The following is a 25,808-nucleotide window of genomic DNA, read 5'->3' as shown; positions in this document are numbered from 1 at the left end:
TACGAGGTCTGACAATTAAGTTCACAAACTTGCCACGGTGCACTGACATTGGCAGCACTGTACAAACAGCTTGGTAAGGTTTCATAACCTTGGTATATCAGTGTCTCACAGCTGTGTTCATGAGGACGTGTGGCGGTGTCTTGCTGAGTGGCATTCATTATTATTGTTGCATGTTTTTGTAAGCCGTTGCGAGAACGTCTGAGCTTGAATTAGAGCAATGAACAAACACTAAATTTCTTGTTAAACTTGGCAAGAGTGGAAGTGAAATCAGGGACATGTTAGTCCAAGTTTATGGGGATAATGCCATGAAGAAAACTGCAGTGTACAAATGAATTAAATGTTTTTCTGAGGGGAGAGAAAGCGTCACTGATGAAGAGAGGTCAGGGCAGCCAGTAATGAGCAGAACTGACGAAAACATTGCAAAAATTCCTCGAATTGTCCATCAAAATCATCAGCTGACTGTGAGAAGCATAGCAGACCAAGTAAACTTCAATAGAGAAACAATTAGGAAAATCTTAATTGAAAATCGTGGCATGAGAAAGGTGTGTGCAAAAATGGCCCCGAAGGAGCTCTTGCATCACGACAATGCACCAGCTCACACAGCACTGTCTGTGAGGAAGTTTTTAGCCACTAAAAAAATAACTGTATTGGAACACTCTCCCTACTCACCTTACCTGTTCCCCAATGACTTCTTTCTTTACCTGAAGATAAAGGAAATATTGAAAGGAAGAAAGACATTTTGGTGACATTCAGGACATTAAGGGTAATACGATAACAACTCTGATGGCCATTCCAGAAAAAGAGTTCCAAAATTCTTTGAAGGATGGACTAGGCACTGGCGTCAGTGCATAGCTTCCCAGGGGGAGGACTTTGAAGTGATATTCAGCAATGAAGTGTGTAGCACTTTTTCTAGGATGAGTTTGCGAACTTCACTGTCAGACTTAATGGTACTTTTAAAAGGGTGAATGTTATGGTACGTGACTAATAAATTTTGTTTTTAATTTAAAGGAAAGTGCTAAAGAAGGATGCCTAGAAGTCTGCCAGGAGGGAAGAACTTTCCAGGTGCAGGGAGCAGTGTGTATAAAAGGAGCAAAAGGTGTGGAAAAGCAAGGCCTGTAGAGGGAATGGGGTCCTTTTGTGCAGGTGAGAGGAGAGGCTGGGACGTGTGCAAGATATCGTACATCTCAGACAGCAGCGTGGACTTCATCTTTCGGGCAACAGCCATGCAGAGGAGTAGCCCAATCACATGTCCTTTGGAAAGACAGTGTTGGCGCAGAAGCAGATGAGAAGCAGCTTGTGATGTCCTGGCGGTAGGGGCACTGGCTAAGAGTCTATTGTAAACAATGCAGTCCGAGACAGCGAGGTCAGACATACGTCACAAGAGGCAAAGAGAAAAGGGCAGCTTTAAGGAATCCACAGACAGAAACAGGATTTGGGAACTACTTGGGGTAACTATAGGGGACACTCACAACAGAAACTGCTGTTTCTCCAGATTGGGGGCTTGAGTCCCTGGGCCTGGCAGGCAGCTCCAAAGGCTTGCAGAGACTCACAGAGGGCATGGTTTAGGTCTCCAGACTCACAGAGGTTATGTGCACAGCCGAGCAGGAAGGGCTTAAGGGCCACACGAGTAGCACACTCAGCCCAGGCCAGAGCCTGGAAGGCCACTTCGCATTGCTCCTGGGCTCTCCCTAGGTCAGCTGGCCTGCAGTTTGCATTTGTCTTCCCCTGCTGTTCTCTTTTGGTCTTCATTTGGTCACCTTTTTGGTAATCTTGTTGGCAACTGGGAAGGAAGGGAAAGGAATCATCATAGGGACCGCCACTGCCCCACTTCTGAAAATGATTTGGCGCTCCCAAATGCCCCTGAGGACACCTTTTGTCTGCACTGGGAAGCTGGTCTGAGCTCTGGCCACCTTCCATGCAGCCTCAGTCTCCTTCCACATTTCAGAGCCAAGAAAAGAAGACTTCCATATTTCCCCAAATAGGTTCCCAGAACCCAGAAGCCATCACTGGTCAGGTTACACACGTAAAGGGTAACAGAGCGCGCCGCTCTCCCTACCACAGGTGTGCCACATGGTCTAGAATCCCAGCTCATGTTCCTCATGAACAGGCAGAGTCTTTGGGGACCAATTACTTTGGGTCGGCCTCCTTATCTTGCCAACTGTCCACAAATTCAATGTCATTCTGGGCTAGTTCATCACTGGGCATTGTTAGTTCATCCTCTTCCTCACCGTTGAAGTTCCCACACATGCCACAGACCTGGGTGGGCAGAGGGGAGTCTTAGCATGGGGTGGGGGTGGGGGTCAGGTGCAGGGTGAGGGGAGGGGGGTGAGGCAGGAAAGAACTTCTCTTTTTTTTTTTTTTTAAGGAGGGTGCAGCTCACAGCGGCCCACGCGGGGATTCGAACCGGCAACCTTGTTGTTATCAGCACCACGCTCTAACCAACTGAGCTAACCGGCCACCCCGGGAGAGCACTTCTCATTGGCTTCCCCTTTTCCACTCTAAAGAGAAAGGCATACTCTGCATCACTCTCCTGTTCTAGGGTGTATGGGGCCCCACCCCTAGGAGGAGAGCCAGGTGTTTTCCTCACCTTGCCATAATAGGCTCTAGGGAGTTTGATCTCCAAGAACCCACTGCCATCAAACTTGACTTGCAGCCCAATGTGAATGCTGAGTACAGTGTAGACCCCACTGGCAGAGATGCTGACACCCCGGATCTGGCTGGTCGACGGAAGGGTGACCTGCTTGCCATTGATCTACAGAGGAGGCGAGGGCCGGTGAGTAGGAAGAAGGACCAGAGCCCCAACCCCAGAGCTCGCTTCCTTTATCCCTGCCCATGCCACCCAGCTCACCAGCACACGGTGGCCCTTTTTCAGGGTGACCAGGGAATCAAAGACATCAATGTTGACCTGGTGGAGGTAGAAAGTGGGGGTTTGGCCTTCTCTTTTCCAATTCTTGCCACTGATCTTGAAGAAGGGCAGGTCCATGGTAGAGTGGCACGTTTTCACCAGGACGTAAGTACAGGTGCTCCTGATGGCATGGTGACTGCCATCAAAGCTCACAGAGTGAGAGTTGTCCGAGACCCGGCACACGCCCATACCTGCAGGAAACAGGTGCCTGAGGAGTGCCCAGCCTCCAGCAAGAACAGGTGTTCTCCCCACCTTCAAAGAAAGGATGTGAAGGTAAGGGGCCTCCAAAGGGAAGGAAGACTAAAAGAAAAGAATCAAGGCAAAAGGGCCAGGCCAATGTGAGGCTTGGGTATAGAGCAAGTATTATTCTGCCAGGGAGAGACTTTTAATATCCCATCTATGCAGTTCACGGCCACTACAGGAAAACCATGAGTGACCCAAGGAGCCCTTCCTGATAGACAGTGAAGTGGTCATTGTCCCCTGCCAGAAGCTCTTCGGTAGAGCAGGGCCATGAACCCGAGTGCTACGGACAGAAGTGAGGACCGTGAGGGGGAATTGCAGAGCTGTGGGATCTTCCTCCATACTCAGTGGCCTCCTACCTGCGGCCCGGCAGCGTATCAGCCCATCCAGGGGCCAGCACATCTGGTTAGGCTTGCAGGAGGTTTGGAGGCAGGAGATATTGTTAAAGGTGGAACAGGTGCAGAGCCTGGAGCAGGTGCTGTCCGTGTACCAGCTCTCCCCGACCTGTGGGGTGTGGATATGCAACAGAAACCTGAAGTCAGAGATGGACTGGGCTTCCCCGAACCCTGATCCCTCTACGAGGCCCACTTCACTCAATGATCGCCTCCATCACTACCCTCTTTCAGCCTCTTGGCTTCTGACTTTGCTCCTCAGCCCCCAGCACTGGCCCACCCTGCCCCTCCCCAACTCATAGAGCTGGAAAGGGCAGGGCATGCCTTGTGGTCTGGCCTCTCACCGGGTAGTAGGAGCCCCCTGGGTCAGTACAGCCGCACTGGCTGAGGGGCACGCAGGAGGTTCCACTCAGGACGTGGCCTTTCTGGCACTCGCAGCCCTCGGCACAGGGCAATGTGGCCGGGCAGTCTCGTGGAGTGTTTAGGCTGCGACAGGTGGCTGGGCAGGGGTTGGCACAGGGGCTGTAGCTGCTGCCAGGTGGGCACTTCAGAGCTAAGAAGAAACCCGTGGTAGGAAGGGCTGAGTGATTTTCAGCTCCCTGACTTTGGGGCATCAGGAATTCCTGGGAATATCCATCAGATGAATGGATAAACAAAATGGGGTTCATCCATACAATGGAATATGATTCAGTCTTAAAAAAAAAAAAGGAAATTCTGGCACACACTATAACATGCATGAACCTTGAGAACTTTATGCTGTGAAACAAGCCAATCACAAAAAGACAAAGACTGTCTGATTCCCCCTACAGGAGGTCCCCGGAGTATTCAGATTCATAGAGACAGAAAGAGAATGGCGGGTGCCTGGGGCAGGGGTGGGGGAGTGGGGAGTTAGTGTTAAATGGGAACAGAGTTTCAGTTTGGGAAGATGAAAAAGTTCTGGAGATGATGGTGGTGATGGTTGCACAACAACATGAGAGTACTTAATGCTCTAGAACTGGACACTCAAAAATCTTTAAAATGGGAAATTTTGTGTTATGCATATTTGACCACAATTTAAAAAAAAAAAAAAAAAACAGAGTTCCTGGGAAAGACAGAAAGAAAGGAACAGAGCTGGCCTAGGTAAGAGAGGAAAGAGGCAGCAGCCAAATGAAGGTGGAACTTTTTGGTGAGGTGAGAATCAGAGGAAGGAGGCTCCCAGTAAAGGGAGACAAGTAGAGGAGGGGGCTGGGCTTGGAGAGACTGGGGAGTGAGAACGAGAACGAGAACGAGAACGGAGGAGGTGCCATGTGGTGTCTGAGGGCCAGGCTGGGAAGGAAAGAGGCAAGGAGCCGGATTTAGAGAAAGGAGGGGAGGACAGGGTTTGGAGGGACTCTTCCAGGCTGCTGGAGGGATGGAGGTCACTCACGGCAGAAGGTACTATTCCGCCAGGCAGGGCTCTGGCTGGCATGGGCACACAGGGATGCGTAGGCCTGCAGGGAGCGGCAGAGGGTCAGGGCGGCACCCTTGGTCCCACACTGGCCGTGCACACAACTGGCGAAGCTGGAGTGCGGGGGTACCACCCCATGGCACTTGGAGAAGGGTCCTGGAGGGTGAAACCATGGGGGTGTGAGAGAAGAGAGGAAGCCAGGAAAGGGAGCAGAACCAGGCAGCTACTCGAGGCAAATTTGACATCCATTTCCATCAAAACCTATATTTCCTGAGAACCGACGGCCTGAGATGCAACAAAGGGCTGATCCATCAGGCTCCCAAGAAGGTGCATGCTGCTCTGCGTTTCCATCTGCCTTCCTCCTGACTTTCCATCTATTTCATGTTTCACTCTTCCTCCCTCCCTTAGACTACCCCTCCTCTATCTCCTGTCCTGGGGGAGGAGAAAAAGACCAGCAGGGGATGAGGCATACCCAGAGGGTTCATTAAGATGTCACAGTTATTCCAGGTGTCTTCCACTTTGTTCCCCTGGCACCTGGGAGGCTTGCCACCAGCAATAAAACAGCTAAACGAAAAGAGAGGGAAGGGATAAGAATTTAGGGTTGGGGGAACCTTCCCAAAAACTGAAACAAAAGTGGAAAGAAACAGAGAGGTGAATAAGGACAGGAAAAAAGAATAAGGTGGTGCCCTCAAATAGAAAGGTCAGAAGATGCAGCAGGAAGGAAGAAAGTTAGACCTCAGGCTAGACTGCCCAAAAGTGTTCTCCAAAGAGACAGATCAGTAAGCATGGGAGAAATCAGCAGGCAAGGGCAAGAGAGGTCAGAACAACCTTTCATCAACTCCAGCCTCCAAGAGACTGGGGACACACAGAGGACATCAGCAGGCTGCCCACTGAGGCTCCGCCCCAGATCCATCTCCCCAGGCCTGCAGCCCCCCATTCCTGGCTCACCCAGGTTCAGAGTACTCATTTGACTTCCAGGCGGCCCCCAGTTGGATGGAGTTGCCTGCAGCCTTTTTATCTGGTTTCAGATTGTCATCTAAGCTGTCGTTGTTGTAGTTCCCTGGAGGAAGGGACAGTTAACAGAGGCCATAGTGGTGCCCTGCTGGCAGACCCAGCCCCAGGACACCACCATCCTTCCCCCAAGAAGTGCCCTCACTCTGCACTCCAGAGACCAAGATTAACCCTTTCTTTTCTCACTTTGGGTGGGCTTCCCTTAACGCTCACCCTCACACACCCATCGCCCTCTACCCATGAACCTGTGGACAAGCACTTAGGACACCTAATTAGGTGTGTGTCTGAGCAGGACCAGGACAGATTCCTGCCCATTATCCCGGCTTTGCCCGCAGGTGCCCAAGGAACTCACCGCACAACCCACAGAGCCGGCCAGCGTAGGTGGAGGGCACCGTCACTTCAACCAAGTGGTTCCCATCATAACGAACTTGAAGCCCAAAATTCGTGTAGAGGAGGATGAAGGAGCCACTGGGCCTCGTGCTTAGCCGACCTTGTGCAGACCACACGGGCAGGGCCACCCGGCGACCATTCAGCTACAAAGGCAGGGAGGACGTGGTAGGGAAAGGCGTTGGGAACAAGGGCAAAAGCAGGGCCAAGACCCGGGAGCAGAAGGGGGGTGGCAGGCATGTTTCAGGAACCGGGGCTGAGCCTGTTGCGGGCAACCCCCAGGGGTTCTAGAAGCCAGACAGGTAGGCCTGCGGGCAAAGAGGGGCAGAGCAGAGGTGCAGAGTCGGCTGGGGTGTGGGGCCCAGGAGGGAGGCGGAGGCACGCACCACGACCTTGCGGCCTTTGATCAGCGAGATTTTGAGGTTGAAGACCTGTACGTGGACGGCTTTCACGTAGGAGACCTCCAAGTTCCCACCTTGGAACTCGTTGGTGGCGCTCACGACGAAGTAGTTCTCGAGGTACCTCGACCAGCAAGGCCGGGTCAGGGTATAGCTGCAGGTGCCCATGAAGTGGTGCAGGGCTCCGTCAAACGTCAGGTAGTGGGGGTCCCCTGAGACAGTGCAGGTGGCAGACCCTGGGGAGGAGGAGATGGAGTTCACAGCACCCTGATCTTGAGCTGCCATCTTGGTGAGCCCATGTTGGGGTGGTGCCCGTGGCTCCTCGGGTGATCAGCTTGGCTTGGAGAGGTCAAGGACAGGAACTGCCCCAACCTCACTCTCTGGGCCCTTAAAGACACTGCTCCAGCTCTGGGCAACTGCCTTCTAGCCCCTGGTTATGCCCCAGCTCTGTGGGGAGCCTGCTTTAGGGCAAGGCTATGCTCTTGTTTGAGGCCACATGGGCAGCCCCCCGGCTCACCTTCCACCTGACTGCTCACCCTGAGCATGGCAGCCATAGATGCCATCCTGCCAACCACAGACCTCCTGGGCCTGGCACCTCCATAGCACACAGCGAATTTTGTTGTTGCCCTCACAGATACAGAGCTGTCTGCAGCCTGGCTTGAACCACTGCTGCCCTGCCTGGGGGACAAAAGGAAGGAAGGAAAAGAGGTTATTCCCAGGTCTGACTATCAGCGCTCTGCTGTTCAGATCACCAGCCTGCTCACGGGGAGGCATTCCTGTTTCCCAATGCTCTAGGCTTAGTTGCAAAAGTCTGGCATTCCCTCACTTAATTCCATCATTTCTTTGTTCCTTCACTGTTTCAACAGATACTTATGTCTGCATTGCGCCAGGCATTAGGGATTCAGTAATGACCGAGATGGATGATGTCCCTGACGTAGGAGAACTCACAACCCCAGTGGGGGCAGCAAACAAGTAAACTGATAGATTATATGCTCCAACACAATATACACCCAAAGAAGACGAGCAGGGCACCTAGTGAGAGTTTCCTGCCATCAACACCGATAGTAAGAGTTTAGAGGGATGTTTTCTAACTTTGCCTTTCAGGAAGGCTTCAAGGAGGAGGCAGCATTTCAACAGGGCCTCAGAGGTGGTGAAGGATTCCAACAGGCATGGATGGCTGGGTGGTTGGAGGCACAGCAGGGTGAAAGGGGCTACAAGGAAGGTGAAATTGCGAGGAGAGCAAGGCACAGACAAAGAGCATTCAGAAGGTCTGGAATGGGGGCCGAGGGGAGGACAGCCAAGTGGGCCTCAGGTGGTATAAGGCTTTGACGGACACCAGTGCCATTCCCAGGACTTGGGTGACGGACAGGCAAAGAAGGAAGTGAGAAGGACCACGGATGAGGGTCTAGCTCCACATGCTGTCTCTGAGAAGACTACGAAGATAGGGGCCAAGGAGGAAGACAAAGTGCTTCAGGAGAAAGGGGCCCTTGGTAGGAGAAAAGCTGGTGTTTAGAAAGAGTGAGGGGAGACACAGCTGTAAGAAAATGACTCAGGGACATGAAGGGTAGGGAAGACGGGAGGGGAGAGAAGCAGGGGTCTTAGGCGGCCAGGCAGTAACTGTTAGGATTCCACCCCCATCTGCATGAAAAGTACTAAAGCTGAAGAAAGAAGACGGGAAAGGAGATCTGAGCCAGAATTTCCCTAATCCCAGGCCTACAGGCCCTGGCTTTCCCTGAGCCTTCTCTCTTGCGGCAGATCCCGGAGGCGTCCCGGGCCTAGCGACTCACCATGAAGTAGCTGCCTGTGGAATCAAGGCACCCACACTGGGAGCGGGGGACACACTGGAGACCACTGAGGACAAAGCCGGGGTTGCACTCGCAGCCCTCCACACATCGGTCCCGGCAGGACATGCCAGAGAAGCTGGAATGGCACGTGTCGGGGCACAGCTTGGCACAAATGGTGTACTTGCTGTTGGATGGGCAGGCCAGAGCTGGTAGAGAAAAAAGCACAGGTGAGAAGTGTGTGAGGCAGGCAGCAGACAAGACAACAGAAGGTCTATAGCTAGTTCGTAGCCCAAAGGTCAGAAGGTCCACACCTAGAGGCTTCTGCCCCATGTTGGGAAGAGAGGGAGTGGGAGAAGCTCAGCTTCCACCCTGGGCCTGGAGGAGCAGCCTGCAAGGAGCTGGCAAGAGGCAGGTCCTGCGGAGCAGACTGATCCAAGAACCTCACTAGCGCTGCTGTGTAGACATGCCTAAGGTAAGCGGTCAGGGTAGAAGGAGAGTGGGGGGCCCACGCGTGTGGCCTCAATCAAGGGCTTGGCTCTGCCCTAAAGCAGGCTCCCCGGAGAGCTGGGCCATAACCAGCAGCTGCGCGGCAGTCATGGAGCACCCTCCCAAACCTGAGTCTGGTTTATGTGTGGACAGGGCAACCGTCAGATGGGCAACTGCCAATAGGCATTGTCTGCAAAGCCCCAGGCAGCTGGGAAGGCTTTCCGAGTTTGCAAGTGACTGTGACTTTTTTCAGTGGATATTTCTGACTGCAGATTTCCCCATCCGTGTGTGGAAGCAAAGGGGTTCAACCAGGAGCCCCCAAGCCCGTGCTAACACTCTCAGATGCCAGCCCTCTGCTTCCATCTGCGTCTGAAGGAACGGGCCCCCGTTTCTCGGCCCGACTCACGGCAGAACTGGGGTCCTCTCCAGGGCTCTACCACATAGCCAGCATCCTGGCAGGCCTCGGTTGAGGCCGCCATGTGGGCACACAGCACGCGCTGTAGCCCCTGGAAGGTACACATGTCAAATATGCAGTTGTCAAAGAAGAAAGGGGCCATGAGATGAGGCAGGCATGCCCTGTGGAGACAGGCCAGATCAGAGGGACTCAGAGGGCAGAACCTCCTGGTGTCCCCCAACCCCACATCAAAGGATCCCAGAGGACTAGTGCTCCCCCATCCTGTCCCCCCTTCATACTCAAAGGCTCCGGGGGAGACCACGAGCCGTCCACAGAATTCTGGCCCCGACAGAGTCTTCTGCAAGGCTGAGTCACAAGATGGAGGACTTGTCTTGTTCTTCTGGCACCTAGAAGAGACTCACCCCAAATGCCCTAAGGGCCAGGACTCACTCGCCTCCATCCTGCCCCTACCCCAGCAATGTCCTCACTCTCAGCACCCCCTAGTGGAGAACATTTGAATACCAAACCCTAAAGGAGGTGGGAAAACCTCCTGCTCAGAATGGCATGAGGACCATTGATGGTAGGGGTGAGCGCGGTGGTAAAAGAGTCCATGAACTTGGCCGGGACAGAGGTGAGGGCATGCAGAAGAGGAGAGAGGAGAAAAGGGGCGATGTGGGTCTGGGTGCTAGTTCTTAGAAGGGTCAAAGGAGTGGGAGGGCAGAGACAGAGACTCACTCCTCTTCCTCGTCCTCTGTGGTCTGCCAGCTATTGCCCAGCTCTTCCTCATCTCGTGCTGGTCTGCCATCGGGCTTCTGGTTGTCATTGCTACTGTCACCATCATAGTTGCCACAGAAACCACAGAGTTTGCTAGAGTAGGTGCTGTGGGGGCCGGGTGAGGAGGAAAGAAGGGTCCTCAGTCGTCTGAGGGACCACAGCAGAAGGTGGTGAGTGAGGCGGGCGGGGGAGTAAGACGTGCAAACTCCAAACAAGGGCTCCACACCAGTTGCCAGGCACACAAAGACCTCTCAGCCCTCACCCCCAAGCCATCTTTACAGTCTCCCCTTCTTCGGCTCGCACGCCATCTTCCAGCCATAACAAACCTCTTGCTGACCCTAAGACATTCCAGGTTTTTCTAGCATTTGCTGTCCACTATTTCTACAAAGTCTTTCCTTCCCTGAAAGCCACTCTTCCTTGAAGACTGGGATCCAGTGACCACTCTCGTGAAAGCTTCCGCAGCCCATTAGTGACTCCTAGCACGTTCCCAAAGCATTGTCTTATATGTCCTACTCTTATCACTCTGCCCTGAAAGCATTTCCTCCTGTCTCCTCATCCAACGGGAGGCCTGCTAGTTCCTGCCCAGACTGATAATTAGTACCTGGAATGGACGAAGCAGGGGGTGGGAGGGTCCTGGGAGAGGAGGGGCAGAGCAGGAGAAGTGGCAGCTGCCGCACTGGGTTGCCCCCTTACCTGGGCACACTCATAAACAGCTGCTGGTCACCATCCCATCTCACACGCAAACCGAATGCCGTCTGCAGCTCCACAAATCGTCCACTTGGAGCCAGGAAGATGCCTTTAGAAGGTGTGGCTGGGAGGGTGACTTGTTGACCCCCAACCTGGAAGGTGGGGCCAAGGAAGGAGACAGACAGATCTGAGAGTCAGGAAGACCCCCAACACACTCCTACGTCAACCCTGGAGAGCCATCCTAAACACCTCTTCAATTGGAGTGCTCCGGAGCCTGTCCCTGGGAGGGCCTGGTGGCTGCAGGAGCTGGCTATGACAAGGCCGAGGCCGCCTACAAGAAAGGCCAAAGCCAAGGCTCACGGCCCCAGCAGGGCGAAGCAGAAAACGGGGCTCACCAGCGTGCGCCTGTTCCTGAGCAGGGTGATGGTGGTCTCGGGTAGTCTCACGTAGACTTTGCTCAGGCAAGACACACCTTCCTGTCCTCGCTCCTCATTCTTCACTGCCACCCGGAAGAAGGGCTCTGGGTGGGGAGAGGGGTGAAGAGCACCCAGGGGCTCATTCAACAAGCATTTCTGAGCGCCCACTGAGGGGGGCGCCCATACCTGGCACTGTGAGGATGAAGGGCCACAGAGACACCCGCTCTGCAGGAGGGAAGCCAGGACCCAGATGTGAGTGGGGTGTGACTGTCTGCCTCTTCCAGAACAGTCTGTCACAGTATGCCGACAATCCGTCTCCCTTCAGTGGACTGAAACGTCCTCCAGGGCAGGCACTTGTGTTACCTCTCTCATCCCTTTATTGCGACTATGCCGGGGGGCCTCTCAATAAAATCTGGCCAAGGAAGCAACTGATTAAAGTGCATTTTTACTGGTAGTCTGGTCCTGGGAAAGTCCTGCTTCTGGGGTGGACATGTCAACCCTTACTTTACTTGCCCTTCTCATCTGCTCCCATGCCCAGCTCTTTTGAGCTCAAACCCAAGGCCCAGGCTGTAGGGCATCTCCAGGACCCTACCTGTCAAGTTGCCACAGGGTTGGGCCAAGATGTAGGTGCATTTGCCCATGAAGCTAAAGTGTCTCCCGTCAAAGGTGAGATAATGAGGGTCGCCATAGACAAAGCAGGTGGCAGTGCCTGCTGAGGGGAGAAAGGGAGACCACGTGAAGCTGGTTCACCAGGCCAGGTCCTACCCACCCAGTGGCCTGTCCCAGCTCCTCTGGTCAAGGGAGGGATTGGGACCCTGGTGTCACACCCACTCTGACAGGCTGGCAGGCGAGAACAACATGAGGGGAGGGTCTCACCATAGGGGTGACATCTGTACTGGCCGTTCTTCAGCTGGCATACCGTGTGTGTCCCACACTGAGAGGTCTGGCACTCCATCCGACTGCCAGGCCAGCAACGGCAATGTTCTGTGCAATTAAGGCTAAGCCACTCTGCCCCAGGCTGAGAGCAAGGGGTCAGGGGTCACAACACTATAGCTCTTGATCAGATTCTGTCATCCCATGCTACAGCCCTTCTCCTCCACTGTGCCTGCAGACCTAACCTTGCTCATACTCTTCTTCCGCCCCCTACCAGCTGGTCCTTCCCACCACAGGACATTTGCACGTGATGTTCTCTTATCTCGGAATGCTCTTCCTTCTCTCTCTTTCTAAATCATTCCTACGCAACCAGCAGTTTCAGTTCAAGGGACACACTTTCTCAGGAAGACTTTTCCAGACCTCCCTGACGAGTTCATCTTCATACCTCTGGGTACCTTTCTTTCCCAAGACTTACTACAATTGCACCTTTATATTATTTTGGGGATTATTTGATTATAAGCTCTTGTGAGGGACCATGTCCATCTTTACTCACTATCTTAGCCCCAACACATAGCACAGTGCCCAGCAGAAATACTTGCTGAATGAAAGCGTGAACCAAGACCCATGTGTCCCTCAGAATCTAACAGCATTAGGAGAACAAGGACCGTGCCTTGTTCACAGTGACCCCAATGCTGAGGGGGTTCAAGATACTCAACAAACATTTGTTGAAAGCATAAGTGAATATATAATAGGTTAATACATGTCTCCCAGGGCAGGGAAGAGATGTTTGATGCTGACAGCTATAACAGATCTTTCTCCCCAGGCTGCGGCTATGGCTAATCCTGACACTAACGCAGGGACACCCAGGAGACTGGTTAAGGGGGGTGGGGTGGGGAGGCAGTGGCCCCTGAAGAGACAAAAAGGAACTCTGACAACCAAAGGGAAGAACACTCTGAGCTGAGAAGAGGCAGTGGACACTCATGAATAGCTTACTGCACTGTTAATTAACAGGTTGCATATGACACTTACCATAAATTGCTAATAATAGTACTAATTAACATTTATTAAGTAATTGGTCTGTGTCAGGATCTAATTTCATCTTTACAACTGTCTTATGCAGTAGAAAATCTTATTGTGCACATTTTATAGATATGGAAACAAATTTGAGGAGGTAAAGAACCTCGCCCAAGGTCACCCAGCATAAGTGCTAGAGCCAGGATTCAAGCTCAGATTGGCCTGACTCTAGGGCAGTTCCAATACAGGGGCCAGAAGCCACATGTGCCCACTGAGCTCTTGAAATGTAGCCGGTCCAAATTCAGATATGCTATAAGTGTACAATACACACTGGGTTTTGGAGACTTAGTATGAAAAAAAAAATAAATGTAAATTATTTCATTAGTAACTATTGATTACATGTTGAAATGATAATATTTGGGATTGAATAAATTATTGGAATTAGTTTAACCTGTTTCCTTTTTTTTTTTTTAATGTGGCTATTAGGAAACGTAAAATGGTGTGTGGCTTGCATGCTGTCCCTTTTGGATAGTGCTGGCCCAGAGTCTGTGCCCTTCCGAGCCTCTGCTCTTGCTGAATCTCCCCAGGAGGGGACCCGTGAGGGGAGACAAGAACAGTAACTCCTCACTTTTGACCTATTCTATCGGGATTTGCAAGTTCCTTTGGAAGAAGATTCTGGAAAACTGTATTCTGTCCTGAACACGCCTGAAGCTCTACTCAGCATCCAGGGCTCTCTATATACCCAGGGACTCCAACTTTCCTCAGAATGGAGATGAGGGCTCTGCACCACCTCGTTGGTCTACTCAAGGCTACCAGTATGCGACAGAAAAGTATGTTAATATTGAGACTGTTAGGGGCACCGGCCACGGGATGATGGAAACTTCTACACAGCCTAGCATCATGCCCGGTCACAGTGGGTGCTTAACGAATATTCATTGTATGAACGGAGATGACAATCAAAACCACACACTGGGGCCGGCCCGGTGGCTCAGACGGTTGGAGCTCCGTGCTCCTAACTCCGAAGGCTGCCGGTTCGATTCCCACATGGGCCAGTGGGCTCTCAACCACAAGGTTGCGGGTTCAACTCCTTGAGTCCCTCAAGGGATGGTGGGCTCCGCCCCTTGCAACTAAGATTGAACACGGCACCTTGAGCTGAGCTGCTGCTGAGCTCCCGGAGGGCTCAGTCAATTAGAGCACGGCCTCTCAACCACAAGGTTGCAGGTTCGGCTCCCGCAAGGGATGGTGGGCTGCGCCCCCTGCAACCAACAAAGGCAATTGGATCTGGAGCTGAGCTGCGCCCTCCACAACTAAGATTGAAAGGACAACAATTTGACTTGGAAAAAAGTTCTGGAAGTACACACTGTTCCCCAATAAAGTCCTGTTCCCCTTCCCCGGTCCCCCCCCAAGAAAAAAAACCACACACTGAACGAATGACTCCACCACTGTGTAACCACTGCTGTGAGCTGACCTTTTGGGACTGTACCATGGATCCAAATCCACCTCACCCAGGGAGCAGGGGGAACTGGAATCCCAGCGTTCCTTGCAGTCTCCCACAGGTTGATCTGGGCGTCCTCGTACTCTTACCTTGTAGTAATTATTGTTGTAGAAGCAGTTGCAGGAAGAGGCATTGATGCAGTGGGAGTCATTAAACAAAAAGCCAGAATTGCAGACACAGCCGGGCTTGCAGAGGAGCTCGCAGTTCGGCTTGGGGTTCTGGCAGGATGCTGGGCAGGCGCAGGTTTCATAGCGGGCATTTGGGGGGCAGCTTGCTGAAGGGAAAACAGCCTCCATCAAGCCTCCACTCGCAGCTCTTCTCAGGGAGATTTCCTGCCTCTCCACTACACCCACACTCAAGTCCTCTGAGAAGCAGGCCCATATTACTCAGCCAGAAAAGGGAACGGAGTCCTGAAACAAACTACAACATGGATGAACCTTGAAAACGTTACGCTAAGTGAAAGAAGCCAGTCACAAAAGGACAAATATTGCATGATTCCATTTGTATGAAATGCCTAGAACAAGTAAATCCATAGAGACAGAAAGTAGATTAGTGGTAGCAAGGGATTGGGGGTTGGGAGGAACGGGGAGTGACTGCTAAAGGGTGCAGGGTTTCTTTGGGGGTGATGAAAATATTCTGGAATTAGAAAGTGAGGATGTTTGCACCATCTTGCGAATATACTAAAACCACTCAGTTGTACACTATAAAAGGATGCATTTATGGTATGAGTCGTATCGCAATTAAAAAAATAGTAAGAAGTAAGCCTGGTGTTTGGTTCCCAACTACCCCGACCTATCCGTGCCCTGCTGTCACTCTCACTCAGGGTAGTCAGTCCTCATGATGTCTTCCAATGTCACCATGTCTGATTCATCTCTCCTCTAAGACTGAGTTTTCCACTAGAAACATCCCTTTCCCAAATTCTCTCTCCTAGTCACTCTCTTCCTTTCAGCTCTTTGTCCAGTGATCACATACCTGAAGTGGATCTAGGGGTTGCAGTGGTAGCCAGGGTCACCGTGATCATGGAGGTGCTTGGAGCACTAGGAGCTGTCACCAAGACTGTAGGCCCAGTGGGTACAAGTGTGGGGTTGGGCTGGGGTGTCGTAGGAGCTACAGACCTTTCGGTGGGGACAGTCAGTTTTTCCGTGGGCATGGTGGGCTTTTCAATGAGGACAGTGGGTTTTTCAGTGGGGACTGTGGATTTTTCTGTGGAGATGGCGGGTTTTTCAGTGGGGACAGGTTTTTCTGTGGGGACAGTGGGCTCTTCAGGTGGGACAGTGGGTTTTTCTGTGGGGACTGTAGGTTTTTCTGTGGGAACTGTGGGTTTTTCAATGGGAACAGTAAGCTTTTCAGTGGAAATGGTGGGCTTTTCTGTGAAGAAGGTGGATTTTTCTGTGGGGATGATGTGCGTTTTTGTGGGGACTTTAGGCTTTTCCATGGGGATAGTGGATATTTCATTGGAGACAGTGGGTTTTACTGTGGGAGCCATAGGTTTTTTTGTGGGGAACATGGGCTTTTCTGTGGGGATGGTGGATATTTCACTGGGAACAGTGGGTTTTTCTGTGGGGACCATATGTTTTGCTGTGGAGACAAGGGTTTCAGAATGACCAGTAGGGGGAACTGGAGATTTGGAAGGAAGTACTGTTGGTACAGGTCCTGCAAAGAAAAAAATCCCTGGAGTTTCGTTAAAATCATACCACCACCTTCTTCACTCACCTCTAATTGGAGTGGGTGGGATCAAAGGGGGTAACTTATTCGCATCCCTCCTTCTACTCCCAACCCCACCTTCACTCAATAAACACTCAATAACCACTGTTCCTAATATATGTCAGATATTGTGCCGGGTACAGGAAACACAAAATGAATAGAATATTGGTCCTCCCTTCAGGATCACTGTTCACTAGGTAAGGGGTTCTGGATACCGCCACAGAAATTCATGGCATCAAAGTCACATTCATTGAAACAAGCATCCTGACGGGGCCGGGATGGCTGAGGTGGGCAGAATACAGGAAACAACACTGTCTGAGAACTCAGGCACAAGACAGGACATGCATTTAAAGAAGTACATATAGAGAAGCCCAAGAAATGGTCATCGCAGAGCCTGGCCCCCTTTCTGGGGTCTTGGGTTTTGTCTTACCTCGACAGGTCCCATGATTGATCAAGATGAAACTCACAGCAACGACAAAGGCAGTGCTGGTCCCCCTGACGGCCTCAAGTATCAGCTGAAGGTAACGCGGAAGGGAGGAAAAAAAGAGAAATGAAAGTGAATCCCTGGCCCCTCGGCGACTCTGCCAGGCATAGAGTCTGTCCTCTGCCAAAATGTCACCTTGTTCCAGTCTCAGCAGTCCAACTCTGTCCCTGCCCCTTTTCTGGAGCCAGAGAGCCTTCTCAGAAACTCCAAGTTCACTTCTGCTCTGTTCCCCTTCTAGCGTCTCATCTTCTCAGCCCCGGTTCTGCTCCTGGATACCAGGCATTGTGTCCCTCTTACCATGCCCCACGCAGATACTTACAGGGCACACTCTCTCTGTCTCTCACCTGCATGGGCTGTTGGTGTCCTGAAGGGATGGTGATGGAGGCATTCAGCCAGTCAGGCCTCTGAGACCCAACGCGTTGCCAGAGAGAAGTTGTGGAATTGCCCGCAGGACTCGCCAGCAGGAGCTTCAGCTTAGTGCCCTCTCCAAGGCCATGCATGTGGTAGGCAAATTCCACACAGACCGCACCCGGGGCACAGAAGGGCCGGCTCACCAGTCTGAAAGACTGGCCTGCCTGGGAGAACCTGTCAGCTTCAAGGTAGATATAGTTACCTGGGCAAAAGAAAGGAATGGGCAAGATGAGAAACCTCCACAGGACAAGTCTCATGCTGCTTTCTTTAGCAATACTTATTTTCCAAATGGGGATTTCATGCAAACACCCAAACTTCCCACATTGTGACATTTTGTTTTGTTTTGTTTGTTCATTTTGGACTTTTCTAACTGAATATGGCAGGATCAGAAAGAAAGGGAAAACAAAACCAGCCACCCAGATTCCTTTGTTGGCTATACTAGTAATGTCTTGAATGAAAACAAGGCAGTGGATTTTGAAGCCTTGAACTCAATGAAGTGAGATGCCTAGATTTTTCTGGGGGTTTCAGTGACCCCACAGCCCTGAGAATCCTCAACTCACTCTACCTCTGTCATATTCACAGTTCTGGCCCCTTGGGACTTCCCAATAGACACTTCACCACCTCCAACACCTTCTATCAATCACACCAGCCAGCACCCTAGTTGGGAGCAGATTCAGTAATTTGTTGGTTTGAGGAGTCCTCAATCTCGTCACCTCTGTTAAGGGACCCTCCGAAGGGGCCTGTTCCCTGGATGGGCATATTTTGACTACCCCGGGTCCAGTGTCCGCCAGTGCCTGATGTCTGGGCCCAGCCACAGAAAGGATGGGCAGCATCTTCAAAGTCACACTGAGGAAAGCTCTCTAGGGCATAAAAATGGGAGATTTGAGAAATTTCAGCCCTGCTCTCTATTCTTCCCCCATCCTCCCCTCTGATTCTGAGAAATCTGGGCCTCCCAGGGCCTTGCTCTCACCCCCACAGGGAGCAATGCTGACTGCATCCACTGCCACAGCTGGTTCTGGGATCTTTCCAAACACACCCACCATGGTAAACTGAAGAGAGAGGGAGAGAGGGTCAGGTGTGAGAAAACAGCCCAAACCCCCAAACCCCTGCCGATTTTTTTTCTATTCAGGGACAGGGCACCTGGCTCTTAGTGCCCAGATCCATTTCAATATTGGGGTTGCCTACCATGGACAAGGAAACCTGACTTCTTGCTCCTCTGTACCTGAATCTGTCCCTGGCCTGTGTAATTGACAGCAACAGGCTGCCAGTTGGGTCCAGATTGTCCTGAGAAAAGTGTGTGTTTCCGGGTGCTGCCTGCAGTGGAAGGAATCCGAGGACGTGAGATTAAGGGGCCTGGAAACTGACTTCAAACCTGTGCTCAGAAGGACGAGTAGCAAAGGGGATACCTGGCATGTATTCCCCTCCACCAGATGCAAGCACATCTTTCTCTCCAACCTCCTGGCACTTTATTTTCCAGAACCCAGTGCCCTGCCGGCTCCCAATCCCGCTCTGCGGAATAATCTTACACTTAGCCCAGATTTCCCTAGATCCATATCTCCCCCATCAACCCAGTCCTGGAAGATGAGCCTCAGGTCCGTGTAAATCCCACGACTTCACCACTCTCACCCAAGACGGAAGCATAGATGGTGAGGGCTGCGCCAGGAGACCGGCCACGGAGGGTATAGTGGAAAGACAGGCTCAGACAGCCTGATGACTGGCTCAGGGGGCTAAGGAGAACAGATTTCTGACTTGGTTTTGCATTCTTAGGGTCCAGGAGCATGTAGAAGCCGCCTGCGGAGGAAAAGGTCAGTAAGATGGGGTGGACGAAATTGGGAGAATATGGCTCAGGGATAGGGCCTGAGGCGAGGGCAGGGGCCCCAACAGCTGCCTAGCACAGCCGCGCTGAGGAGGGCCTACACCCGTTTCACGACTGGGCGGCGACGTCTTCAGTTCTTCCAGAAGTGCTTGGTAGGGCTGGGTAAGGACATGAGTGTCACCCTATGAAAAGTGGCATCCTCTCAGATGGAGCAGCAGTTAGAACCTTGTCCTTTGTGCTCTGACTTTTTAGGTCCCCCAGAGTCACGTCCTCTTCCTTTTCTTGTCCCACTGTACACAGCCATCTCACACAAACTGGTGAGAGAGGTCTGGTCTGACACAGACGAGCAGGTGTCTCCCCACCCCATCTTTGCCACCAGTTCAGGCAGCCAATCAGCATGGATCTCGTTCCAGGACGCAACAAGTAGTAGCAAGTGTCTGGTGGGGGGGGGAGGAATAAAAGCGGCCCTGAGAGTGAGCATGTGCGCCTGCGCAAGCCGAGTCGCAGAGGAAGGTGGACTTCGCAAAGCGAGAGGAGAACGAGAGGGAGTGGGAGAGAGGAGAAAAGCGAAGACACAACAAGGAAGGAGGAGGGAAAGAGAAGGAAAGGACGTGGGAAGTGGTGAAAAAGAAAGCAAGGAGGGGCGATACTAGGACATCTGAGAAATGGGAAAGAAGTGGGAGAAAAAGAAAGGAAATGTGTAAAATATATAGTTGAGAAAGATGGTAAAAGGAAGAGAGAGAGAAAATTAAAACAATAACAACAACAACATTTACAGAAACTGCTGGGCATGGGATACGGTATTAAATGCGGCGGGGAGGGGGCGGGCGGGGCACAGAGACGCGCCAGCCCTGCCCTGCCCTCGGTGGGGGGTAGGGTGGGGCTTAGAATGAAGGTGAGTGGGGTTTCCCAAGGTCTTTCTAGAAAGCAAATCTCAGGCAGCAGGAAAGCTCAGAGGAGGGAGAACATGGAGTTGGATGAGGACAGAAAGGGCTGTGGAGTAGGGAAAGGGAAAGCTGGAGAAAAAGAGAAAGAAAAAAAAATGAAAATAGGTGGAAGGAAGGGAAAGAGAAGAAAGAAGTGGTAGAAATTCGGAGGGGAAATTAGGGAGTATAATCCTCTATGTTTGACTCGTGAAGCCTGGCACGACACGCACGCACTCAGTAACGGCGGGAAGTGTCTGTTGTGTGGAGCAGATTGAGAGCAGAGGTGGCTTCTCTGGGGGAGAGAAAAGGAGCCAAGGGGGGGGGGTGCTGAGGAGAGAAGGAATAGAAGGAGGGAGGGAAGAATGGGGTCAACTGTAGGAAGAAAAAGAAAAGAGCCAAGAGCACAGGCAGGTAATGGAAAAGTAGCTAGGGATAGACATAGACGGAACAGAAGAGAAAGAAAGAGTATGTCCTGGATTATTGCAAAAAAGCCTCTTAAATGGCCTCCCTGCGTCTGCCTTTGCCCCTTTCCTTCAGTAGATTCTCAACACAAAAACTAAGTGATCCTTTTAAACTTAAGTCCAATCAAGTCACTCCTCTGCTCCACATCTGCAGACCCCCATCTGTGCAGAATTAAAGCCAGAGTCCTGACGATGGCCTTCAAGGCTCCATGTCATCTGTCCCTCCTAGGGACATTCTCTCCTAGGGACATTCTCTCCATCCCAACCACATGGCTCCTTGTTATACTTCAGCAGCCCCCCAGCCCCAGCTCCCACCAGCCCACTGGTACTTCAGGGCTTTTGCATGCCTGGCTTCTCTGGTTAGAATGTTCTACCCTTTGAAATTTTCATGCCTCACTCCCTTACCTCCTCCAAGGTTATGCTCATATGTGACCAGAATGAGCATAAACCCTGACCGCCCTGTTTAAAACATACAGCCCACCCCTGCACTCCCAATCCCCTTACTTTGTTCAACTTTTTTATTTTTCTGACAGCGCTGCTCACCTTATAACTGTATCATTTACTTTGTTGTTTCAGGATCTGTCTCTCCTTGGCTCCCTGCTGCTCCTTGTCTGTTTTGTAGGCTGATATACCCTATGTGCCTGGGACAAAACCTGGCACTTGTAGGTACTCAGTAAATATTTGTTGGATGAATGAGGAAGAAAGGTGCTGGATTTTCCAGGTAGGGCTTGTGGGCTGGCAGTGGGGGGAGCTGGCTGGTGCATGGAATTTGCTTTCTGCCAGGTAACGCTACCTGATAGAGGTTTGAGGTTGCTGGGGTTCAACCCAGACCATCCCAAGTTGTTATTGTAGGGTTCAGGCAAACATCATAAACTCCCGTGAGGCCACTAAAAGCCCAGAAAGGTGTGTGGCCATTACTCACTACCGGGGTTGGAGAAGTCATTCTCAGGCCCCACGTTTGGCATCCCCGACGACCCCTTCTTCTGGACCCACTTGGCCCCAGAAGGCGTCGGGATCCAACTCCAGCCACAGAGATCATTTAGAGTGTCGAAGTTGCACATTTGCATTTTACAGACTGAGGAGAAAGAAAGGAGGGAGGATTCAGCTTTTCTTAAGAGGAGGCAACTCTGAAAAGTATGCATCAGTCTGGAGTCAGAATTCTGAGTCCCGCTCTGGGTCCTACTATGAGCCATGGAGGGCTTTCAGGCCAGCTACAGTCCCACTCCCTAGCAGCTGGTTCTTGGCACAGGTTACTTAAACCGCCCAAGCCTCAGTTTCCTCACCTCTAAACTGGGAATAACAGTATCCACATGAAGGAAGAATCTAGCACAGTGCCTGTGCTTGATAAATGTTAGTTTCTTACACCCAGCTTCTGAGATTTTCCTTCCCTTGAATTTGCTCCCCTCAAATCTCTGACATCAGCTTAGTGGGCTAATTCTGGATGGATCTAGGGTAGTAGCCAGGGTGACCAGACATCCAGGTTTGCCTGGGACTGAGGGTTCCCCGAGATGCAGGACTGTCTCAGTGCTAAACTACGGACAGCCCAGGGCAAACCGGAATGGTTGGCCAGGCCACTCTAAGACAGGTATCACCACAATTCTGTTCAAAGCGAACCTCATTTTAGGTGTGGCTTCTTCAGGAGTCAAAGGTACAGGATGGGAAGGTAGAGGGAAGCAAGTAGCCTCCACTCTTTAAGAAACCAGGGGCATGGTTCATGAGCTACTCCTGCCTCCCTGGGCAGATGGTGAGGCCTGGGAGGAAAGAGGAAGAAGGACAGCCTCACCCTGATTGCAGGAGCCATGGTAGACAGCGATGGCGTCCAGAGAGATGTCCAGGTAAGCAGTGCTGCCCCTCACTCCTTCAAACATCAGCTGTGGGAGGGAGGACGGACCACCCACCCATTAGCCCCTTTGCTTCGGGCTCCCAGTTTCCTGCCTGAGTTCAGATGGCCCAGTCCCCCCCTCACCCCCTCAATTGTCCCAGCTCCTCCCAGGCCCCCCAACACTCAGATTCCCACTGGGGACCTAGGCTCTGCCCTCGGCCTCACCCGGCTGGGCAGGGTGTGCCCCATGGGCACAGTGACAGCGGTAGGCATCCAGGAGAGGCTCTGGGTGTTAATGTGTTTCCAGAGCAGGTGGGGGTGCTTGTGCTTGGTGCTCCTGAACAGCAGCAGTTTGAGCTGGGCACCCCGTGACAGCCCAAACATGTGGTAGGCAAAGCGTACGCACAGGGGACCTTGCTCCCATATGGGGGGGCTGCGCAGGCGGGCCACCCCACCCGGGTAGAAGGTGCTTGAGTCCATGTGCAGGTAGTAGCCCTCTGAGGAGGAAGAGCTCAGGATGGTGAGGTCCTGCCACCCCCAAGGGCTGCCCCTACCCCTTTCCCAGAGCCCAGGACCCACTCCCAGCTGCCTCCCTGCTCCCTCCACCCAGGTCTGCCTGTGCCACCTCCCAGCTGCCTCCCTAAACCTTAGGCTTCCTTACCTCCATTGGGGTACCCCCCGGGGGGTCTGCTGCTGCCAGTGTGGGAAGGCCCACTGGCTCGAGTCCAGTCCCCGTCATCTGTGGACACTTGTGTCCAATCACAGAAGGGTTTGGAGTTGTCCTCAAAATTACACTGGGTGATAATGGCTGGGAAGAAAAGGCCACCAGGAGAGGGTAGAGGGCCAGCGGTGGAGCCAAATTGGAGGGGGAAGGGGTTAGCAGGACTGCTAAGCTTAGAGAAGGCGGCCATTAAAACTAGAGTCCAGAACAGAAACTTGGGAAAGAGAATCTGAGAAACAAGTCATCTCTTAGGAGAAATTCAGGGCAGGAGAGGGGTGAGGTGGGCAGGATGTCTAGGTCTGGGGTTGCAAACTGAGGTCCCTGGGGCTGGATTCAGGGGGGCAGACAGGCTTTGGGCAGCATACACTTTGTTGTTGTAAATTTGAATGTGAATCTTTCAGGCAGGGCTTGTAATCAACTCCTCCACAATTCCCTCCATCCTCTGTCATCTAATGGTTGCCCCTCACACATTTATTGCATCTTTATGTCGTCCCTGGCCCTGAGGGCACGTGGGTGGCCCCCCTGGGAGGGAGAGAAGCTCCGAGTAGCCCTGCTTTCCAACTCACCGTTGTCCCTAGAGCTGCGGGCGACTGGCTTCCAGTCTGGAGGCTTCTCTTTCCTTGAGATTAATTTGGAGAAAGAACAAAATGTAATACTTGTCATTATCAAGAATTATAAGCTTCAATGACTGTGAGCTCACCTTAAGTTTTCATCTCTCTCCGAAAAAATGTCTTCCCTGAGAGTTCCTCACATCCCTGCCAGCACCCTCCATCCCTCTATGCCCTGGATGTCAAGCATGGTTGAGTCTCAGGTGAGGAGGAACCAGTTTACTTCCTGGGGAATCTCCTTCCTTCATTAGAGGTCGTCTTATCCTAAAGCTTAAGTTTCCCCGGTAAAGTAGGGACCACACGGATGCCACGTAGTAGGTGTCTGGTGGAGGTGGTATGGCCCCAGCTGCATGCAACTGGACATAGAGATGATCAACAAAGGGACAGCACCTCCTCGCCTTACAAATTCCACAGAAAAGGTGCTGCCCCTCCTCAGGTGGCATGGACCACATCAACCAGCCCTTAGTTTTAGTTGTTCAAGTTCTACTTGTTCAAATCCCCACAAACAAGCTCCAGGACACTGAGCTATCCATCATTTCTTGCTGCCTCCTACTTGAAGTCTCTCCTCTCTGCTCAGTGTGCCCTAGATTTTGTCCATTTTCTGAGGGCTCGACCTCTCTTTCCTCCTCTGCCATCCTCAGACCTGTCTCCCCAGCTTTGCACCTCTTCCCTCTTTCCTCACGGTTTGGCTCTGTCCTGCTCCCATTGAGCTCTCTCACTCCCCGAAGTTCCGGACTCTCAGCCTGTGGGGCTCCCTCCATTACTGTTCATCCTCCTCTTCGCATCCCAGTGGGCTGTGCCCTTCATCACTAGCCTGCTTGCTCCCTCCAACTTTGCCCCTCACTCTTCCTCAGAGCCACCCCCAATTGCTGCCTGAGGCCAACTTACCAGACAGGGGCAGGTATATGGCCCTGGGCCCAGGCAGCTGCCACCAGCAGCACCAGAGTCCAGATTGGAGGAGCCATGCGGGACCTCAAAGGAGGTTCTCAGAGAGGGGAAGGCAGAGTGAGGAGCCCAGGCCACTTAGACACCGCTGACCCTCCACTCTGGGCATACTTCCAAGGATGCCATGAAAACTGGACAATCAGAGAACTAGAAATAAAATCTATGCGGGCTGAAATTTAAAATCCAATAGTAGAGTTAAAAATCAAAATTGAGAGGAATGAAATGATAGCGAGAGAGAAGGAAAGCAAGAGAGAAAAACAAAAGAAAGAGACTAGAGAATCAGTCCAGGAAGTCTAACATTCAACAAAAAGAGTTCAAAAAAGAGAACACACACACACACACACACACACACACACACAATTACTTAAGAAAAACTACACAAGAAGAGTTCCCGGAACTGAAACATGAGTCTCTTGATTAAAAGGGGTCAAGTATGATGAATGCAGTGACCCATGAAAGGCATGTCCTAAAATTTCAGAATATCAGGGGTGAAAGGAAGATCCTAAACACTTTCAGACAGAAAAAAGCAGGTCATGTTAAGGATCAGAAATCAGCATGGCGTCGGACCTTTCAATAGCAACCATGGATTCTAAGAGGCAGCAGAACATTGCAGAATTCCGACAGAAAATAATTTCAAACCTAAAATTCTATAGCTGGCAACAGTGGCAAAGGCGACTGGAAGGTCTAGTGAAGTGAGGTCTGAAATACTTATTGGCAAAGAATTGAAAAAGACAAGTCACAGGAAGAAATACAACCATCCAATAAACATTGGAAAAGATGCTCTACTTCGCTAGAAATGCTGATCAAACGATCCCTGTTATACTGACAACAATTTAAAAGGTTGATGCCATTGACTGTTGGCCAGGATGCAGGTAGAAACACTTAAATATATTGTTGATAAGACTGTATGTTGCTGAAAACTTCTTAGAAGGTAATTTGACAATGACTATTAAACTTCCAAATGTGCATATCTTTGACCCAGCCTTACCTTTCTTTCTAAAATACTACTTGATAATATGATACTGTCAGAGTTTATTCCTGACTTAAAAAAGAAAAAAAAAAGGAATCCATAGATTCCAAAGGTGGAAAGAGTACCTGGAGATATGTTAAATGAAAGAGGTGAGTCACAGAAAAAAAATTATAGGGTAATCCCATTTATGTAAACTCCCAGAACGAAGGTATGTGTTTACATACATAATCAGGTCAAGGCGTAGAGATGGAACTAGCA

The 25,808-nt window shown here is 51.5% G+C and overlaps 1 protein-coding gene across 1 annotated transcript in view; it reads right to left on the bottom strand.

The window, feature by feature from the left end:
* ZAN (zonadhesin) overlaps positions 1 to 24,600 on the bottom strand; it is a 35,493-nt gene extending 10,893 nt beyond the window's left edge. Inside the window, 35 exon segments of the mRNA XM_033110030.1 lie at positions 1,470 to 1,780; positions 2,132 to 2,256; positions 2,588 to 2,752; positions 2,849 to 3,096; positions 3,505 to 3,649; positions 3,882 to 4,090; positions 4,943 to 5,119; positions 5,436 to 5,527; positions 5,912 to 6,023; positions 6,327 to 6,507; positions 6,748 to 6,995; positions 7,296 to 7,437; positions 8,547 to 8,749; positions 9,436 to 9,605; positions 9,723 to 9,830; positions 10,159 to 10,302; positions 10,891 to 11,036; positions 11,280 to 11,404; positions 11,893 to 12,012; positions 12,177 to 12,318; positions 14,772 to 14,956; positions 15,655 to 16,260; positions 16,817 to 16,901; positions 17,215 to 17,483; positions 17,900 to 17,902; positions 17,995 to 18,141; positions 18,252 to 18,330; positions 18,504 to 18,595; positions 18,908 to 19,072; positions 21,407 to 21,559; positions 22,268 to 22,355; positions 22,532 to 22,803; positions 22,968 to 23,114; positions 23,594 to 23,655; positions 24,557 to 24,600. Of these exon segments, the coding sequence (XP_032965921.1) occupies positions 1,470 to 1,780; positions 2,132 to 2,256; positions 2,588 to 2,752; positions 2,849 to 3,096; positions 3,505 to 3,649; positions 3,882 to 4,090; positions 4,943 to 5,119; positions 5,436 to 5,527; positions 5,912 to 6,023; positions 6,327 to 6,507; positions 6,748 to 6,995; positions 7,296 to 7,437; positions 8,547 to 8,749; positions 9,436 to 9,605; positions 9,723 to 9,830; positions 10,159 to 10,302; positions 10,891 to 11,036; positions 11,280 to 11,404; positions 11,893 to 12,012; positions 12,177 to 12,318; positions 14,772 to 14,956; positions 15,655 to 16,260; positions 16,817 to 16,901; positions 17,215 to 17,483; positions 17,900 to 17,902; positions 17,995 to 18,141; positions 18,252 to 18,330; positions 18,504 to 18,595; positions 18,908 to 19,072; positions 21,407 to 21,559; positions 22,268 to 22,355; positions 22,532 to 22,803; positions 22,968 to 23,114; positions 23,594 to 23,655; positions 24,557 to 24,600 (5,710 nt within the window).
* Positions 24,601 to 25,808: the final 1,208 nt, after the last annotated feature.

The sequence above is a fragment of the Rhinolophus ferrumequinum genome, chromosome 7 (assembly GCF_004115265.2).
Source record: "Rhinolophus ferrumequinum isolate MPI-CBG mRhiFer1 chromosome 7, mRhiFer1_v1.p, whole genome shotgun sequence".
NCBI lineage: Eukaryota > Metazoa > Chordata > Mammalia > Chiroptera > Rhinolophidae > Rhinolophus > Rhinolophus ferrumequinum.
This window is presented reverse-complemented; position numbering and strand designations above follow the sequence as displayed.